Here is a 20,894-nt window from a genome sequence, read left to right on the forward strand (position 1 = left end):
CAACAGCAGCAAGCCCTACCACATAGTAAAGCCATCATATTGTTCTAACCTGGGAGAGCATGTAGTAGGGCAGTGCTGTCTCCTATGCCATTTCACAGGCAGTAAGAAATAAGCCAAATAATGAAGGTATTGCTTTGTTTTAAATCAGAGTTTTTATTCCACAACTTCTCCAAAATCTTTTCCTTCTACTTTTATTCATCTTAAATATCTTAGCTGGGAAATTATAAGTATTGCCGAGGAAGGGCTAGGGATGGGATGTGAGTCGTTCAACACGCCCACAGAGTCTAACTTTCCTGTTACCAGATACGGTTTAAGAAACTACTGAATTATTTACATGATTTTGTATAAACCCAAAGATGAGTGGGTGGAACGGAAAAATGCACTTGGAAAATCAAAGGATGACAAGTCAATGGATAGTCTGTAGCAAGCATTGAGAACTTGGGAAGTGGACACTGGAGCTCTGTGTCTGATCTCATCTGGCTCTTAAATTTATATAACAAATCTATTATCGTGATAGTAGAATCCATCTGTTGCAGACTTTTTCTTTGACTTTGCAAGTCATGGGGACCCTGTGCACACACTTGACAAAAAGATACTGGAAGGCTTTTAGAAAGCTAATACTGTGTACCTTGGTACGTGTAAAACAATATTCTTTTGAGGTCATTGTGACTGGACTGCTTTGCTTATTTGTAACAAGGCGCACCTTGTGCTTCTGGCTTTTTCAAGCACTTCAGCATAGCAGATACAATAGTTAGCTGCCTCATAGAGCTGATGAGATTAAATAATGGCCTGACTGTGCACTTGGAGTTTTGCATGGATGGAATACCATACAGGAAAACTGTTTTGCTAGAGGTGTCATTTTAGGGAGTACATTACTTACTTGAATTTTACTTCCTCAGGACATTCTGTGATGACAAGCAAAAGAACTGGAGTTAACATTATAAAAACAAAAAGCATGGTGGTGCCTTTCATATGTTGAGAGTAATTGTGTAGAAATCTTCACTGTTCCCCTGCGTTAAATTTTTTTTTGATATTACAGTTTGGTGATAAACATCTGAGGCATCAATACCTGTCCCTCAATAGTGCAGGAGAATTGCCCGACCTTGCACACCATGTGACATTTTGGGGAACAGAACTTAGTAACACAGAAAAATTTACAAACTGGTATGAAGCATTCACATACAAAGCTCTGAAGCTGTGGATTTTTTGCTTCTTCTTTTAGGTACAGAAGTTTAAAGCACTTTAACTATGACATCTGCCAAAGTTGCTTCTTCTCTGGCCGTGTTGCAAAAGGTCATAAAATGCACTATCCCATGGTGGAATACTGCACACCAGTAAGTAGCTGTTTTACTGACCCTTTGTCCCTTATTATGTAGAAAGGAAAAACTTCATTTCCTGTGTGCAGGGTAATGGAGCATTTGGGTGGCTTTTCTTTCCTCTTCTATAATTAAATTGCCTTTTCCATACTATACCTGCCAGCAATTTCTGATGCTTAGTAAAAGATACTCCAGTAATTTGAAGGAATTTGTAGTTCGCTGTTTGTAAAGTGCTGTGTCGTAATATATAGTTGTGTGTTAATGACTCGTTCCATGTTCAGTGCCATAGTTCATTTTATGGATTCTGTAAGAAGCTTGCAATCTGTGTGAATACTCATTTGTATCTTAGGTCACAATGTTTTCTCTGTATCAGTGTGAGATTTTGCTTCCTTTCCTCAGCAAGTTGCTGCTGCACTTCTTTTTCCCACAATGCTCTAATTGCAATTTTAAATTTGGTACTATTTAGTGATACCTTTGTATTGTATGATCACTTCATGATATAAAATACCAGGGAAGTTCTCAAGAGTAGCAAGTTAGATTTCATTGCTGAAGGCTGGAAGCCAGGATGTTCAATGCAGTGCAATACAGATGTGCTGCATTGATGGTGTGGTGAATATCTTCACCCTGCTTTCACAGCTCTCTAAAGGATTGCTTTTGCATGAATATTACTTCAGTGCCAGACAGACGGCAAAGGAAATTCCATGTTACTCTCGGTGTGCTCCTTTTTCTTTTGGCTGCTCGTGACCAGGGCAGAGTGGCATAAATTAGAGGAGCTATCACGTAGTCCTTCTGTGATACAGCATGACTGAGCTTTCAGCCGCCTTTGCTATCGTTTGTAGTGGTCTTGAAGCACTGCACTGTCTGGTTATTATTTCCGAGCATGATGAGGTAGACTCTAGTCTTGTTCTTTCATCTGCTGGTCAAATACAGCTTGTGGAAATACTGTATCAAAATTATACCTGCATGGGCTAATTTCATAAAATTATATCAATGGTCTTTACATCTTCATCCAGACAAAAAGTCATGTCCAAAATGAAGTAAAGACTCTCAGCTTTTCTTAGGAGCTTAGGAAAGAGAAAAAAATATTCCCCTAAAATACTAGAATAAAACAAAACCACTATTTTTGCTAGCTTTAATTTATGGTTATTTATTTACATTATCTATCAACTGCTAGTATAGCATTTAAATGGCAGAAGTTAATCTGAATCTCTGCGAGGCTAACTAATCAGTGTTTGCTGGATTTTTGTTGGTATTCATTGGCTGCTGTTTTTTAGTGTTGTCCCCCAGCAGTTGAGGTTGCTGGAAAGGGCAATTTACCTGAACTGCTGCACAAGTTAGAAGGAAATGCTGGCGCTGCCTGGGCAGGTCTAAACAGACTTCTCGATTGCAGGCATTCCTAGAGCAGACTGTCATGATGTGAATTGTAGGCAGAGTGAGTGACTGACCGACTGACAACCACATTAGAGCATTCTTTCTAGCTACATGTGAATACCTCCTTGCTGAATTGGCTGTGGTTTGTTTTGCAGTTTGCCACTCTTTATTCTTGCCAATAAGCAGCACAGGAGATTTGTGAATGGTGCACGGAGTGCATAAACCAACATCTTACTCAGGTTCACTTGAAAACAGTTACAGACAAGAACATGATAGCTCCAGTGGATGTCTTGTGCATTCACAGCAGTACATTGGTTTATTTTGTTCAAAAGCAACAACACAGAAAAAAATCAGGGCTTGCTGTGCATCACATTCACTTCTCCCCTCCTCCCTGCCTCCCTCCCCCCTCAGTTAATCCTTCTCTAATTCAACTGGCTGCTGTCTGCAGTACATTTTTTTTTGTGAATCCTGAACTCCAGCAGCCCGTGCTAATGTGCTCTGCCTGCCTGCAACAGCAGCCAGTTGAATTAGAGAAGGATTAACTGAGGGGGGAGGGAGGCAGGGAGGAGGGGAGAAGTGAATGTGATGCACAGCAAGCCCTGATTTTTTTTGTGTTGTTGCTTTTGAAAAAATAAACCCAAGTACTGTGTGACTGCACAAGACATCCACTGGAGCTATCATGTCTAGTATGTAACTGTTTTCAAGTGAATGAAAAGGGGCTTGCAGAGCATTTTTTCCTCTTCCTCCAGACAAATCTCTCATCTTAAGATGCACTTTGGCAGACAGAAGACACGTGATGCCTTCTTTGATATATCTTTGCAGCCTCTGGATGAGCACAAATGGAGCATTTTGATATTTGTATTCCCCCTCCCTCTTACTTTCAGGAAATTTTGGAGCACTGCAGTCTTTAATTCTGATTAAGGGACGTTTGAGAACCTATGTTAAATATCTGAGGGATGTGATAACTTTTCCTTTCCTGCGAAAGGTTGAGGTAGAATAAGGGCAAGGCTGTTCACTAATTTTCATTTAGGCAGGAAAACTACAGCAATTATTCCTGAAAGCAACACAGCTCAATTTGTTGTTCAAAGAGAGGTCACTGTTTCAGCTTCTCGACTGGGATTTAAATGTAGGATAATTTTTCTGTTTGGGTTTAATAAACAGTGACACACCAGCATAAAACCCACCTTGTCAGAAGGAAGCATGTCAAACTGAGGTGCCTTTCTGCAGCTAATGTTTACAGTCAGGGCTGAGGTCTGGGGTAGGGGTTTGGCAAGCCACTTTCTTTTACCTAACTGGGAAAAGTCAGATGGTAGTAAAGTTCTCCTTATGTCATGAAATAGTTTTGGTTTCAGAATAATTTTTGGAACATGCTCAGCCCAGCTCCCTATGTATTGCTTTGATTTAAGAGAGCTGGGATGCTGTAACTCTGCTGTTTCTTCCTTGTAAACAAACAAAAAAAAATTTAGAAGATTTTTCTCTGAAAATCGTGTGGAATAAAACATCTGTGAAATTAATCAAAAGTTTGGCTGAAAATAGCCTCGGTCTATCATCTTGTCCATATAACAATCACATTTTCTTTGCCTTTCTTGTGCTCCTTGAACATTTTCAAAATGGAAAGTGGATTGCGTGAAGGGTACCTAGTGCTTCAAGTTGTCACTGGAAGATATATTGCCTTCTTGGGATTCTTGTGCTGCCAGCTAGATTGGGATGTTTCTATGCAAACACACCATTTTACTGTTTGGTTGTCATGCAGAAGTTTCAGGGAAGCAAGGAGGGGGTCAGAGCAAAGGATATTTCATTGTTAATCATGCCTGAAAACACTTAATCCAAATTATAGTCACATGCAATGGAAAGTGTTCACAACACTGCAAATAGACAAAGCAGCAATAAATGGTTATATATGGCACAGGTGAACAAACTGAACAGAAAACTGCACTTAATCCATTTATACCGAGACTAAATATTTAAGGTTTTTCTCTGTCCACAGCTGATGTGCTCTGTGTGCTTTTCTGATGCCAGCCTCTCCTAGCAGGCGTTGCAGAGGGAATTCCCTTCTGCTGAAGCATGCGAAGCTACCTGAGTAAATCCCCTTTCCAGAGTCCTCTGGGTAGTCTGGGCATACTTAATCTGTCACTTCCCTGAAATGACTTTACTTCTGATGTATTGAGAAAATGATACTTAATATTGTTGAGCATTATCTCAGTTTCTTGAAAATATGAATGCTATTGTACTGGATTGTAGGTTCTGCTGTGTTGCTTCTCTGTCACTCATTGCTCATGCCAAATTGTCCGCCTAGGCAGACTGACCGAAAAGAGAGCCAAAATCTTTCCAGCTTTACATGAATCTTGTATATGTTGTCAGTACAGAGATAGTGTTTGTCCTGTCTGTTAATGCATTTCAGTCTTTCTGTAGATTATTTTTTAGGGCATGCTCAATTTTTCTGCCTAGGCAGTCATTAAAAACATATACATCTGTGTTTCAGTAGCATCTCCTTCCTCTCTAAAGAGAAGGCATAGAACTCATTAAAAAATGTCAGAAAGGTTAACTTTTCCCTTATTTCTTTCCTTCAAATTAGATTCACTGGAGAAGCAATATCGTTATATGGGTCAGGAAGAAATTTACTGTAGAAGAGCAGTATTTCAGGTTCGAGTGTCTCTGTGAGGTTCAGAGAAGGGAGTGCAGCCTGGCTAAAGTAACTGAAGTCTTCCATTAGAATTTCAGAAAATTGCCCAATTTTTAATCAAGCTCGCAAGGAGGCTTGCATCTTCCCAGAAGTTATCCTTTGAACTCTTCCTGGCTCATTTTGGTCCTTAGGAAACTAATTCCACTTTGTGCTCCTCTGCTGGTCTCTACAGCAGCAAGGAAAACTAACTGCAGGTGAGGGACTCTCCTTGGGGTATTGATCGTAAGTGTCTGCTAGCTTCAGATTAAACAGGCGCAGGAGGAAATAACTGCTCTAAGAGCTTTCAGCAGCTCTCACCTGCTTTTTGTTTCTCTTTGATCAAAATATTAATGGCAGAGAGGCTGAGAAGTGAAGCTGGAAAGAAAATGTGTGAAGAGGATGGGTCTAACTTTCATGGACTGACAGCTGACAAGTTCATGAGATGTAGATGACGAGGATGTGGTAATAGTCAGGATCCAGCCTGTGAAGCAGCTAGCTGGACATGCACGTCCTCAGTTACAGCCATTTTAGTGCTGAACCAAAATCAGGCAAAGAGTTCTGAGCCAGATGAGGAAATGACAAATTGGTGTCTAATTATTGGTTGCCTGCCAGAGGTGAGGCACAAGCCTGTCAGCGGTTTTTGGAGCTTCCCTTTTTCTCCTTCCTCCCCCTTAGCAGTGTCACTAAGGTGACAATGATAAATAAATAAAATTTGCCATTCTGGAGGCCAAACCATTGGCAGCTCTGCTTCATGTGGCCACAGCTCTTCCAAGTGACCCAGCAAAGGAAGAGGCAACCAAAAACCATAATAATCTCATGAAAGATGATTTCATTGTGATTTGTGGCTTTCAGACAACTTCGGGAGAAGACGTCCGTGACTTTGCCAAGGTACTAAAAAACAAATTTCGAACAAAAAGGTATTTTGCAAAGCACCCACGAATGGGCTACCTGCCTGTGCAGACTGTCTTGGAGGGAGACAACATGGAAACGTGAGTAGCTCTGAAGTGTCTAAGTCGCAATTCATTTGATCTGCTCTTTGAGCTCCCCAGCTGGTGCCAACTCCCTTCACTTCCTAAATGCATAAAGCCTCTTTATTTCTTTCTGTTAACTTTGGCTGGCAGGAAAATACAAGCTGGGATTCCAATTGCCGTTGCTTTTATCTGTTTTCACCTGTCCTTATACAGAAACTTCAGCTTCAGTTAGTAAAAGAAAAACACTTACCATCTTACTGACAGCCTTATAAACTTCTAAGTTTGGTATGGCAATTTGGAGACTAATGATGTCTTCATTAAATTTTTATTTTCTTCGAAGTGAATATCTTTCCATGGATTTATTTTTTTTTAATTAGGCCACTGTATTTGCAGGCTTCCTAGCTGATTTCCTCTTTTCTTACGTTATAAATTTAGTCTTATTAAATGTTTTTTATGTCTTTACAGGAAAAAAACATTTTAAAAAAAAGATGCACATGGATAAATCAATGAGTTAACTCAGTTCTTCTTGGTTTTTTTTACAAGTTTAATCCATTGTTTAATGGCAATTGCACGCAGCTTGTTCTCGCTCTCTTTTTCTTTCTCTTTTTTAATTTTAGATTATTTTTTTTCTTCACTTTTTGGTTAGTTGCTCTTCATAGTCATTCATGTTCGTCTGTTGGATTTCTGTTTTTCAGTTGTTGTGATTTTTTTTTAAACCTTTCTGTGATTATTTTGCTGCTGAGTTTCTTCTGCCTCTCTCTTCACCTCCTCATTTTTTGTCTTGCAGTCCTGTTACTCTGATCAACTTCTGGCCAGTAGATTCTGCGTGAGTACTTTTGCTGAAGTGTGCTGCTGCTGCTACTGCTGCTGCGTTCCCTCACTTTTTTTTTTGTTGTTTCTTTGTTTAGTTTTGCATAAGTTCATTTCCTTCTTTCTTTATGACTTTTTTCTTTGATGTACTCACTGAAAGAATGTTTTGATCCCAAATGAATAGAACGGGATAAATCCAGGAACTACCAGCTATTGTGGATTGTGTACTGTATACTCTTTTTGGAGTATGTGTTTTCATTGAACTAGCAGGGATTTTGGTGCAGTCATACTAATACTTTTGAGAGTCTGTAATTTAAAATCCTGTGTTTCTGAATGGATGTCAATCCCTCTGTATACTAAATGCTTTTCGAAGGATAGAAATTGAAATTGATTGATTTAATTCAGTTTCTGGAATGACATTGTATTGTAGATAAAGCTATGATTTGGTTTTATGTGCAACTGTGCACATAGGCACACTGATGTGCCCCAATTAATACAAAGCTAACTGGGTATTTTATTGCAGTTTTTTAGATACAGTAAGACTTGTGAAGGCATATTGAAATGGGGAAATGTTTACTGCCTAATTTCTTCAGAAGTTAAAAAAGCAGTACTTTTCAGCTATGAAATGGATTCTCATTCTTGCACCATTCCTGCATGTGCATTGTCTTACTGTTGTAGTAATACCCTCAGCATAAACTTAATATATATATACACGTACTTACCACTGTGGCATTTGCTACTACTAGTGTTACATGGATGATTTTAAAATGCTATTAAATGAGAATTATTTTTAATTCACATATTGATAACTAATGAGAAGCTAATAAATAGGATTTTATATATTTCTATATGGTGAATTGTATATGGCTTGCACCTTCATTGAATTTTTGGTAGAATAAACAATAGTGAAATGTATACATTGGAATATTGATTTATAATTTTGATTTGGAGCACAAACCAATGGGAAGTCAAGTGAGGGGCAATACCTCTAGGAATTTTAAGCAATCAAAACCACAGAAAATGTTAAAAGGCTAGAGCCAGACTGAAATACAGGATCTTTCAACTTCAGGACGCACTGTTGTTTATAAATGCATCTGGGGGTGATTGTAATATACTATATACTCAACTGTAGATCTAGATTTCTTACACTTTAGAACAATTGCACAGTTAAAAGTAACATTTAAAGAAAGTGTGAATAATATGGAATGTCATTGCTGTGTCTGACATAACGTGAAATTAAACTGCTTGCCATAACATGCTTAATTCTAGTTACTTACAATAATAATGCCATGGTATGCCTACACCGATAGCTTCACACCAAAGGTTTGATGTCATATACTACAGGGAGTTTAATTCACAAGTAGTATTCAAGAAAAGTTGAGAAATACCAGAAAGCAGGATTTGTACAGGAAGTATTTTCCTAAGCACAATCCTTTTGCCTGGTCTGACAAGAAAGCAGAAAATTAAGAAATTAATAATGGCTGGAAAGAATTGCTCTTCATTTTGCTCTGCTAACTTTGTTACTTTCTTTCATGCTAGACCATGTTACACTACAGGAGTCAAACCTCTTACTCTGGTTATCATAAAACTTTCCCATTTTTTCTAAGATCTTGCCTTTTTTTGGTACTTTCATGCCTGTTTTCTGGTAATCCTCGAGTACTTTAAGAGCATAACCTGGCAGCACTCAGCAATGCTAGCTGTATCGTGACATCAACATGGGGCATAAATGGACTCCTTATAAATAAATACATATCTATTTTTTATTAGAAGTTAGTGATTCTGACAGCTTATTATGCAGTAATTTGCACAGATACTCTGCTTCCCAGGCATTAAAGAGACGGTCTACAATTTTTGTGAGAATTCACGTGTTTTTACTTGAACTGTGGGCTGTAGGTGGCACAAATACAATTTACTTGATTCTACACTTTCGAGAATGCTGAACAGCAAGAAAAGTGCCCTTGTCCTTCCAGCCAGGTTTCTAGGGGTGCAGAGAATTGCAGGAGGTTGTATTTGCCACTCAATCGCCACTTAACTTGATTGGAATTCCCCAGGCTGTTCTTGCAGATCCCAGCTTGAGCAATACAGCTGTGGAGCCATTGTGAGAGGGATGGTTATCTTGGCTAAATATTGGCTGTGTGTCTCAGCCTTCTTGCTGTCTGTTCAAACGGATTAGGTGGGCTGAGTATGTGTGCTCAGAAAGGAAGGACAGTGAGCTCTAGCTCAGACGGTCATCTGAGAGTATGTCTACACAACAACCTGTGTTGCAGCACAGTCATTTTCACACTTTCTCAGATACCTGCAAAAGTGTGCTTCTGAGCAGCTAAATTCAACACAAAGGCTGCAGAGCTTCTCAACAGGTTTGCTTTCTTAAGCAAAGTTTTAAAGATGTTTGAGGTATATCTCCTTTGCAGTATGTTTTGAAGTAGAGACAAACCTGGAAATGTAGCCTCATCCCCTGCCTACAGCTGACAGAGACATAATCAGCTTCAACAAGCTGCATAGCACTGTGTTATCTTTTTAAATATACATCTATTGCACACCTTGTTCACTTCTGAAGTTGAAGCTTTGTTTCAAGGCAGCAGGTATGTGACGATGTAGTCAGGCCCGTCTTTTGCCTTGAACTACTGTCAAAAGGGGCATATTATTGCCCAGTTGGTCCCAGCCAAGTGCTGTCCTTTCCTTTGTACTAGTACAAACACATGTATAATACCAGAGTAAGAGGGACTAGGAGAATGATCTAGCTCAAAACTAAAGCTACTTTTACAGATTTCCTAGTCTATGCATAGTATTGGCAGCAATATTTGTGTGTACATTGAAACCAAGACCTCTTCTTTCATTGATAGTACCAGCTTAGGCCACCTTAACATTTACTGTATGTCAAAGAAATGAAAAAAATGGGGATAGTATCAGTTTATCAGAAAACCATTGTTATCTTGCTACATAATCCACTGCTCTAGATAAACTGCATCCTTTTCGCCTCCCTTCGCTTCAGTGTAGATGTTCTTACAGAAAATAGGATATCAAGTTGCAGAGAAGCAATTGTTCATCATCATGAATCTCTGCTGCACTGAGGAACTCTGTGAACTGACTGTTTATCCTCTGGTGTGCTGTGGTAATGTTTGAACATGTGATGGGTGAAAGCACATTCAGAGGCTGAAGGTCATTTCAGACAAAATGAGATTCGTGATTCTTGGCCTGTAATGAAAGAGAAAAACTTGCTGTTCTGTGAGAAGAGACATTAATGATGATGAATTTTGTGTATCTAGCATACAGCTCTATGAATTCAGAAGGATCCTAATTTTCTAGAGCCCTTTGCAGGCTGATTAGAATGCTGTAATACCAGTGTAATAGATTTGCTGCAGGATTTTCAAACTCCTAACAGGAGCATTAAAACCACAAGATTATTACACTTCTGGTTTATAACCAGTAAATACAAACTTATCTACCCTTGCAATGCAGTGCAATCCCTGTTGGGCAGACCCAGCCTGAACCGCAACATCTAACAACTTAGAATGCAGGGGGAAAGTCCTCCTTCAATTGGGAGTTCCAGAGAAAGAGCCCACAGAGGTGGAATAAAGAAAGAGAGGGTGAAATTTAGCTAAAATGTGAGATTCCCATACAGCTTGGGTGGCTGCATCATTTTTTGTTACTCCAGCACCTCCTGATACGTTTCAATTGAGAAAATCCCACGCAGCAGCAAAGAGTGCTCTCTGAACTGCAGAGGCAACATAATTCAATGGTGACATTTCCCAGAGTTGAGTCTGTAAGAAACTTTACCCTACATGATGAGAAAAGTCTCATGAGCTGTTTTCATCAACAAAAAAAGTGAAGAGGACACCCTACGATCTAATCTGTCAGGCACAAAACCCAAAATAGCTGACAGTGTCCTGTGTAACAGGATGGATCAGACTGCAACTCTGGAAAGATTCAAGGCAAAATCATCAGTGTCCGCAGTGTGTTATTTAAGGCTGATTACAGACATTTTATTTCTTTTACTTATTTCGAGTTGCTCATGAAGTAGTCCTTAAAGGTTCTTTTTAGCGGGATGTACTGGGAGCAGTCACTGGAGCAGAGTGGGAGGCAGAGGAGAGGTTCCTAGCAGGGCTGTTGCAGCCAGCGCAGGGCTGCACATGAAACAGAATTACCAATAAAAGAGGCAGCTGTGAAGGGGAAAACCGGGAGAAAAGCTCATCCTTAAATGCTTTGGAAAAAAGATTCTCTGGAGAGTGGTGTGAAGAAAACTCGTTGCAACAAAGGGGTTGCAAAATGGTCAAAATCCCCAGCGTGGTACCACGAAACACTGCACTGATGTCTTGAGGAGGCACACGCAGCACCTGGAGTTATAACTTGCTGTTTATCAAATGTAGTGTAAGCATAAGGCATGGAGATGTGAGGATATAGGCATAGCTAAGTTGTCTTTTTACTTTTAAAGGGGTATTGTTTGTGATTAATCAGTGTTTTCTGCCTTATAGGCCTGCTTCGTCCCCTCAGCTTTCACATGATGATACTCATTCACGCATTGAACATTATGCTAGCAGGTACGAGACCAGCTGGACACTAGGCAGGCCTTTCTCTAAACAGTCATTAAAAAAAAAAATCCCAAAGGCTGTCTGCTACCTAAGTGCTTTTTAAAGAAACATAGGGTTTGGGGTTTTGCTTTCCAGGCTTTCAGGTGCAGAACATTGCCTGTGTTTGCTGCTACTAACCAGCCTGTCAACTAACTTGCATGCCAGAGCACTTAATGTGGTCAAAAGTGGCCTTTAGGTCTTGTGGGATCTTCATTAAGCTGTGCTCTCAGGTTACCAACCTTTTATTAGGGCCTGTAGTGACAGGACAAGGGGCTTTAAACTAAAAGAGGTTAGATCGAAACTAGATACAAGGGAGAAATTTCTTATGGTAAAGGTGGTGAAACACTGGAATGGGTTGCCCGGATAGGTGGTAGATGTCCCGTATCTGGAAACACTCAAGGTCTGGTTGGACAGAACTCTGAGCAACCTGATCTAGTTGAAGATGTCCCTGCTCATTGCAGGGGGGGTTGGACTAGATGAACTTTAAAGATCCCTTCCAACCCAACCCATACTGTGGTTCAACATAAGGTTTTGGTTTTAATATGGACTCAAATCAGAAGGGCGGAAACCTCCAAACTTTAGGTGAATCTCAAATGCCACTTCAGTGTTAAGTAATCCACCTTGTGGAATACTATAAACAGGATTTTTGCTTGATTTGGAGGGTTAATATAGTGGTATATTGCTACTTTAGTTCTCTTGTCCGCTTTCATAATGGCCTTAAGAATAAAAAAAATGGGTTAACTGCTCAAATATTAAAATATTTTTCCACCAGGCAAGCTAATTTGCAAGGGTTGAGGTAATGTAAAAATAGTTATTCCAACTTCTTGGTCAGGAAAGGTATTTCTGAATTATGCAGCACATTTTGGAGTGACGGATTGTTGACATTCTGGTGATGACATTGCCAGGTGCAAAGCAATTTGTGTAAACCCCTGGCATCTTAAGGCCTTTCTTTGATTGTGGAATTTATTAATCATAAAGAGTGGAATACAACCTCAGAGAAAGGGTTGAAAACCCAGAAATTAGTTTAGCCAGGTCATTGTAGTAAATAAATAATCCTTTGTAATAGCTTATTGCAGATTTTTTTTGTAATCAACAGTGAGTGTAAATTAATTTGAATTTCAAATTAATCAAAAACATCACGCTCTTTAATTCTTTCAGGAATGTTAGAACGAATAAAGTTCCTAGAAAACATAATTGATTTTTAATGAGTCTTGTTTATTTTTCCACAGGCTAGCAGAAATGGAGAACACCAATGGTTCTTATCTAAATGACAGTATTTCACCTAATGAGAGCATGTAAGTAAGCTGGTTTAGTATTTTTGACATGTGTTTTCTTACAGAATTTAATAACTTGTAAAGAAATTCTGTAATGTTGAATTTGCATTGCCATGTACCACATCTGGTTCAATTCAATGATGAACTCCTGTTTTTTCAATTTGTATTGTAGTGTCTAGATTAATGCCTTATAACTTAATACCAAATTTATGCAACAGATGATTGATATGTTCAAAGTTAAAGTTACTTATTTCTTAAAAAGGAATTACTGATTCATTTGTTAAATTGTTCCCATATTACTTGGAAAAAATGCTCATCATCTGATATGTTTTAAGGAAAAAGATAGAAAGATAACCCTTCTGTCTGAATGGCAAGAGTAATCGCTGTAAGATAGAAAATGTTGATGGCAAAGCGTTATTCAAAAGGTTAATGGGGCTAAACACAAATCTTTGGTCTACAAGTAACTGAAATACATTGCAAGTGTAAGCCTGGAGGCACTTATCCTCACCGCGATATGTTATAATTAGTAAACTTTAATTTGGACAGGTCACTGGCAAGCATTCATTGTACTGCTTTTAATGTAAGGTCATAAATAAAAGTTTTGATTTTTAAATAGTTTAATCTAATGTCACACTGAGACATTTTTGTGGTTTTCTGATACAATGATATATTTCTCCTCGTGATTTTCTTTATCCTGTTTGTTCTCTGAATGAAAGGATGTAGAACTAGAAAATTAACTCTGAGTAATGTATCTGAAAACAGGATAGAAACACATAGATCATTGTCATACTTGAAAATACGGTCTTAGTTAATTAACTGTGTATGAGAAGCCATAGAACAGATTCTAAATCAATCAAATATGAAAAAGCTCAAATCCCACCTTTTCTTAAAGCGGGCTTTTTTTATAGTTCTGCATAATCTCATCCTTAACACAATTTAAGGGGTGGATTTTTTGACAGAATCTCCTTTTGTAGTATTCTTGTAAAGCACAGTACTCTGGCCACTTTTCATTCACTTAAACTGAGATTCCAAATCATTAGTATTTTATAAGATTGGTTGTGAGCCTGTGAGATATTCTTGGCAAGTAATAAAGCTGTTTCTTTATTTCAAGTAGTTTAACTTTTTAATTGATAGGATTGTTACCTACCAACTTCGAAAGAAAATCCCCTGTACAAACAAGTACATTGTTTTAATATATTGTTTCAAAAAGGGGAAAATTAAAATGACACTTCAACACTAATGCATATGTAATGTCAGTATAGTTTCATGTGGTTAATGAAAGCCTTGTTTCCAAGTTGTTCATCAATTTTTTATTGTTATGGATAGCAGTAATGTTATTATATACAGAATTTCCTTTTGTCCTCACTGTAATATTTCACTGTCCTTAGTTACAAAATCATAGGTAAGCAGCATCTTTTGTATTACATTTTGATGTTACTGTTCAAATAATACTTTAGTTAAATCAAAAGTTGGTTAATATGGTGCAGTTAATAAGTTAACTATCCAATTTATTTTTCAGTTTGCACTACTAAAATGAGAATAAATCTGTACATTCTGAATTTTTCAAAAACTATGATCCAGATATAAATTGCAGCAAAATCAAAGCTCACCATGAATTCACAACTGTAATTCTCTCAGTTCTGCTTGTCAGGTTACGCTTAAGTATTATCGGTTGACATACTCACAGGTTTTGCATTAGGGAAAGAGGAAGATAAAGAGATACTGTCTATATATACCACAAAACATTTCACTGTGAGTGTTATTGCAATTATAGATACAAAATATGTGCAGGCTGAAAATCACACAAAAAGAGTATGTCTTGCAAAGTAACATAATATTGCAATTGTTATGTCACTTTTTCACTGTTAATTCACTTAAGATGCATAAGGATATTTATAAATGTAAGGCAGTTGTTTGAAGGAAATCACAGTTGAAGTGTTTCATGAAGAGTATAAATTTAGGAACTGGCAAGCCTTTGAAATTGTGTTTAGAAAGAGGAATGGGATGCCTGTTGTGGAAAATTAAAATTTCCCTTTTATGAACTAATGTTAATGTGCTCTACATTGCTTTAGCATTCCTGCAGTCTATAAAATGGCATCACTAACATTTTCAGGAACAAAATGAAAACAAGGAAAATTCTAATTTTTTAACAACAGCTATTCAAAATGCCTTTTAAATTCCGGATTACAAATCTAACAGAAAAAGACAAACCCAAGCTAGACTGAATTATTTTGTTATCAGTAAGTACTACCAGAAAAATAAGACTTCCAACAGCGATTTTTTTCTGTTCTTGACTTGTGGTGTCAAGAGAAACCTGCCATGATTTCTCACAGTTGCTGCTGATGTTAGCTGCACAACTTAGGGCCTGAATGCATCTCCTTGCCATCTAAAACACTGGTATAATTCCAGGAGGTGGACAAAGTCTTCAGAACTGGGCTTGCTTTTCTCTTCCAGAGGTGTTTCTGTTCCAAATGCCGGGCGGCTTTGGTAGCAAGAGAAATAAAGAAAGAGATCAGATATATTAAATAGAATGTATTTGTATTCTGACAGTGTACATCACTTGTAGTTTGGAAAAAAAAAACAACCGCTCAGTGAAAAATAGCAGAATTTCATTAGATTAACCCAATATTTTGTTATTTCACCTCATTTACAATTTTGTGGAGAAAAACAAATAAATAGAGGACATCTTTATCCCGTAAGGAGAGTTTGTAGGTGTACTTAATTGCCTCTCCTTTGGTTAAACGACCTTTCGAAACACAGATCAGGCAGCAGAAATGGCCTGTTTTCTTAAGCAAATTCTTAATTGAAGTTCGTCAGAAAGAGGAAAGCTGAATTTGTCAGCTGTGGTAAAACATGGTTTTAAGTGTCTGAGAAACAGCAAGGGAGAGATGTGGACTCTGCAGAGAAGGAAAATTATCAGAGACTAACTGAAACAGTTCAGCAGATTTTACTTTAAGATATATTGCTCTGCTGTTCATTACAAAGAGTTGATCAAATCTCTTTGTAAGAAATTAGAGACTGGGGAATGAGTTGTCTCCTTACACTCACTGCAGAGTTAAAAATGTGGAAGGGAACAGCTTGTTTAATCTTCCTCTGTCTTCCAGTGATGATGAACACTTGTTAATCCAGCACTACTGCCAAAGTCTGAACCAGGAGTCCCCCCTGAGCCAGCCCCGGAGTCCTGCCCAGATCCTGATTTCTCTGGAGAGTGAGGAAAGAGGGGAACTGGAGAGAATCCTCGCAGACCTGGAGGAGGAAAACAGGTGAGTTATACCACCAGCTGCCACAGCCCTTAGGCGCATGCTGCAGGGGCAAAGGAAAGGTTTCCCTCTGTAAGTGATGCGGCTGATACCATTTTGTTAAATCATTCCCACTTCCAGTGCAGTGGTGAGTCCACACTGTTTCTTTCACAAAGCCTCCAACATGGCAAGCTTTGAATACTCGTATATCACCTGTGACAAGTTCTGCAGACTGTGTTTCATGTTGCCTTCTGTCTACCATTCCCTTTATTTCCATGGTAGCAATGAGTTTCATGCCAATGTTACTTTATTTTGCCATTATGAGAGGGAATGTTGTGCAGATTTTTGCTTCCCTATCTGGAAAAGACAGACAGAGGTTCCTGGAAAGACAGGGTTTTCTTAAAAAGGTTGGCCACTGCAATACACAAGGTTTTGAAGTTAGTTGAATTCATTTGAAGTAAAGAATCTGTGAAATAATTGTGCTGTACAGTTAGATGGAATTCACTTCGACAGCATTTTTAGGGATAACATGAGATGTAAAGTTGCTTTTTCAGACAAATGAGTTATTTCATGGTGGTTAAAACTTGGGTCTTAATTTCTTTCTCTTTGGTGTTACTTGTTGCCATTTCTTTAATCTTTCAATACTAAATATAATTTTCCACTTTTAATTTCAACTTTAATTTATGTTATCTTCATCAATTGCAAAAAAAAAGCCTCAACTGGATTCTTGCAGCATCACAACACAGCAGTCCTCTTTCTACACTACTCTGGAGTCTTGGACCATGAGCATGGCAACTGTTAGATCTTGACCCTGACAGATTCAAAACTGCAACCCTGAACTACTGAAATTAGACTGTAAGATAGACATCATTTACTTCTAAAAATAGTGCATTTTTATTGGCCTTCTTATATGTTCAGCTTTTATGGTAAAGTCTATTGGCATTTTCGTGCTCTTTTTTCTGGCATCTTTAAGAGCTAGGTACTTTTGTTTACATTGAGAGTTTAATGCAGTAATCATTTACCTTAGGCATGTCAAAAAAATAATGCAAGTGTTGGCAGTGTCATAGATCTTCTCCATGCATAAGTCTTCTTTGGATGGTACTAATCAGTTATAGTGGTTCCATCACGCCACCATCTCTATGAGACTGTGATTGGGACTTAAGGACAGCTTGGTTTTTTTTTGGCTTGAAGAAACCTGATATAAGTTATTCTGTCACCTGAAGCAGGAGGAAGATTTAGATCTGCCTTGTGCTTCCTCCTTGACGTGCATCAGCTGCTCCTCTGCAGATTAAGTCTGTTTTTCCGTATAACTAATATGCTTCAACCAGGAAAAGGAAAGAGCCTGTTTTCCATAAATACCAAGTTTTATTTTCTGTAGAATCTCCAGATGCAAGGGCAACTAATTTAACTAATAATTTGTTCCACACATACTTTATTTATTAAAGGTATAATTTTTTTGAAAGAGTTACATTTTTACTCTGCCCTTATTTTCTCACGCCCTCATGTTTCCAGTTGTGTTGCAGCCTCTCTGTTTTCAGAGTAAAAACTTTTCGGGACAGGTTAAGCTGAAGATCAAACTGCTAAAATTTAACTGCTTTCTATGAGGAATTAGTACCTGAGAAAACACCTGGAGGTTATGTTTCCGCCTGCATGAAAAACACTGGCACAATGTCTGACAGACATATAAATATTAATAAACCAGCAAGCAAGAAATAAGGAGGAAGGGTCAAGGCCACACTTCTTTTCAGGAGGATTTGGGAGAATGTAGAGGATCAATAGGCACAAAGGAGTGTTTCAGGCAGAAAGCTGTACTAAATAAATCTCTTGCTCTTTGAACAGCAGTGAGATTTTGTTTGAAACAAGCCCCAAACCTCATACTACATAGTACATAAAGCTCAAGTCCTTTCCAAAGTGGAGGAAAATCAGTATTTTGAAATAAACCATCATACTTTGCATACAAGACTTATGTAGTTAAGGAATTTTGTGTAACTAGTACTGTACAGATAGTAAAATAGCTTGTGTTTCAGGAAAGTGATGTTACATTTTAAAGAGCCCTAGGAAGAAGATAAAAAAACTCATAATGCTTTGCTGTCTCTATACAAAATAAGTTGCCCATCAGAAAGGCAGATGGCTTTTAAAGCAGCCACCTTTTAGATTGGAAACGTGGTACATGAACATGAGTGTAACCTGGAGTTCAACAACTAAATAGGCTAAAAACTTCCGTTATGGGGTTTATGCCATAAATTTCAGTTTGAGCTTTATTTACATAACAGTTGTTAAGGTGGAATAGCACATTAAAATATCTCTGACAGAAATTACACCTTAAAAATATGTGGTTTGAAGTTTTCCAATCCTGGATTAAACAAGAGTTGTAGATTATGAACTTGATTATAGCCTGTTGTTCTGTCATTTGTACAGTTAGACTTGCCACAGGAAGCAACCTTGCTTTTTGTGGATGCTTCAGGTCTCAATGCAGCAGGGACAAAGGTCTGTTTCTGTAGGACAGCGTGAAGGTCACACTGCTGTGATATTCATTGATTATGACAAAATCATGACTTCTGTCTCAGCAAACAGCTATAAATAACTTGTACTTAAATGTGAGGCAGATGCTCAAAACCAAACAAGTTCTTGTTGTCCTGGTAGCTTGTCACAGCCGGATAATTATATTTTTGTGGAGGAAACACTGATTCTTATTTAGAAAAATAAGCTGTTCAGGAGCCATTCATATAAGTTATCTACCTTTAAAAAATAGTCTTGTCCCTTTAGATTTCTGTTTCCTAGTCTTTCCCCTCTTTTCAGTTTGTGCAAACCTTTTATGACTATTGCCAAAGGTAATGAACAACCTGGGACCAAATTCCTTGCGTGAACCCAGTTCCAGTGGCTGAACACATATTGCTTCCCATGCTGATCCTAAAAATGCCCTCCAAGTGAACGTTATTTATTGCCACAGCATGAAGACTAATCAAATCTATTGCTTGGAAATGAGCTGAACACAGTGCAAATCACTTTGTGATCTCCTGGTCCTCAGCCCAGCCTTAAAGCACCTGGATTGTTTCACCTCCATTGTAAAAACCTCAGGTCTTGTCACTGGAGCATGTCTTCTTGCTGGTGCTGAGACAGATGCAATGCTTATGCCTGTGAGGGCAGGTGGCTGGGCAGCTATCAGCAGTATATAAACAGTCATCTTTTCCTATCCACGTTTACCAACTTCTGCTGCACACACTATTGATAATTTTTTACAATAAAGACTTAGCACTGTCTGATATATCTTGTATTGTTTTACAATTAGTCAGTACATGCAGTCACTTCTCAGCAGCTCTTGGGGAAGCTGCATCAAGCAAGAAGCAGTGCTATGATATTCAAAACACTTCATTGCCATTTCTCTTCTTCTGCTCCACAGTCTCCTACTTTTTTTTCTTTTTAAAAAAAAAAGGCGTTCTCTTTTTTGTTTTGTGTTTCGACTTCATCTCTTTTGAGCTGCTTATTGGATTGTGACCTCCATTTGTTTTTCAGCTGCAGTTTCTGGTCTCCAAATATTTCCATCTTCACTTGTTACTTAAATGAAAAAGACTCTTTGAAATTGTAATTTTGAGATTTTGCCTTTGGACAGTTTAAAAAGATCTGTTGCCTATTTTGAATTCTTCTGAAAAGTATTATCCAACTTATAAACTAACCTCACTGTGTCTTGATTCTGACTGGGTTTTTTTTTCAGTTCCATGAACCTCTTGTTAGATATTCATTATTTATCTGCTAGCATTTTGAGACCTTGTGCTTTTGTAGCTTGCAAATATGACTTCCTTAAATAATTTATGGCTAAAATGTGACTGCTAAATAATTTATATTTGCTAAAATGTGAGCATTTTAGAGAATATTTTCAAGTGCTGAAAATGTTTCATTGAATATTAGGCCTTCAGAGTAATGCTCGGTTTTACATCACACGGAATATTGTGATAAGACTGTTTCTTATGAATTCAGTAGATGTAAAATAACCTTGCTATGGAAGGCATTATTACTATGTTGCAATATGAGAGAAGACCCCAAACAATTAAAACACTGTCCTGAAAACATTTTGAAATTTCTTTTAAGAGTGGATATCTTTCAGAAGCAGAGAAGACAGATTTTTGGTGTCCATCCAAAGTGGTACATTAAATAGATTGTACTGTAGGTAAGTTATACTCACTAGTATGTACTGTACTAGCATTAAGAAGAAAGCATACGATTTTGCAATCACAGACACTCGTAACATTTTACAAAGAATTAAAATACTTACATCTCCAGCCTGGCTATTTGCCTTGCCTTTTCTTTCCTGACTTGCACTGTGAGCTCAGAGGGCTTTGTGCCACTGGAGAAGCATTAATGCCACAAATCTCAAAGCTGTTTCTGTGCAGCTATGGTATTCCTTCAAATATGAAGACTGATGAATGTCCCCCTCATACAAGTTCCTTCTGTATAGCTGCCAATAGCAAGGAAGTGATGCATTTCAAAACATGCCATGGCTCCTTTTGGTATTTATCTTGGCACTGAAGAAGGAGAATTAGATCTTCTGCGTGTGAACCACCTAAAGTGAATGCTGGCACTCTGATGAGGGACAGGAGTAGGTAGTTCAGTTACCAGCTTTGTCCATTTCTTCAAACCACTGATATTCTGCAGGGAGATGACAAATAACATGAAGTCACATGTTCT

General features: G+C 38.1%; 1 protein-coding gene across 10 annotated transcripts in view; it reads left to right on the forward strand.

Moving 5' to 3' along the window:
• DMD (dystrophin) overlaps nt 1-20,894 on the forward strand; it is a 1,224,073-nt gene that overhangs the window by 1,178,042 nt on the left and 25,137 nt on the right. For 8 of the 10 annotated variants that reach the window (XM_069873469.1, XM_069873460.1, XM_069873489.1 and 5 more), the window contains 6 exons: nt 1,223-1,334; nt 6,202-6,338; nt 7,108-7,146; nt 11,603-11,668; nt 12,928-12,993; nt 16,077-16,235. In XM_069873469.1, the coding sequence (XP_069729570.1) occupies nt 1,223-1,334; nt 6,202-6,338; nt 7,108-7,146; nt 11,603-11,668; nt 12,928-12,993; nt 16,077-16,235 (579 nt within the window). The remainder of the gene's footprint in view (nt 1-1,222; nt 1,335-6,201; nt 6,339-7,107; nt 7,147-11,602; nt 11,669-12,927; nt 12,994-16,076; nt 16,236-20,894) is intronic. The other 2 variants (XM_069873545.1, XM_069873523.1) reach the window with 1 other exon arrangement.

This window comes from Phaenicophaeus curvirostris, chromosome 1 (genome assembly GCF_032191515.1).
Source record: "Phaenicophaeus curvirostris isolate KB17595 chromosome 1, BPBGC_Pcur_1.0, whole genome shotgun sequence".
Classification (NCBI taxonomy): Eukaryota; Metazoa; Chordata; class Aves; order Cuculiformes; family Cuculidae; genus Phaenicophaeus; species Phaenicophaeus curvirostris.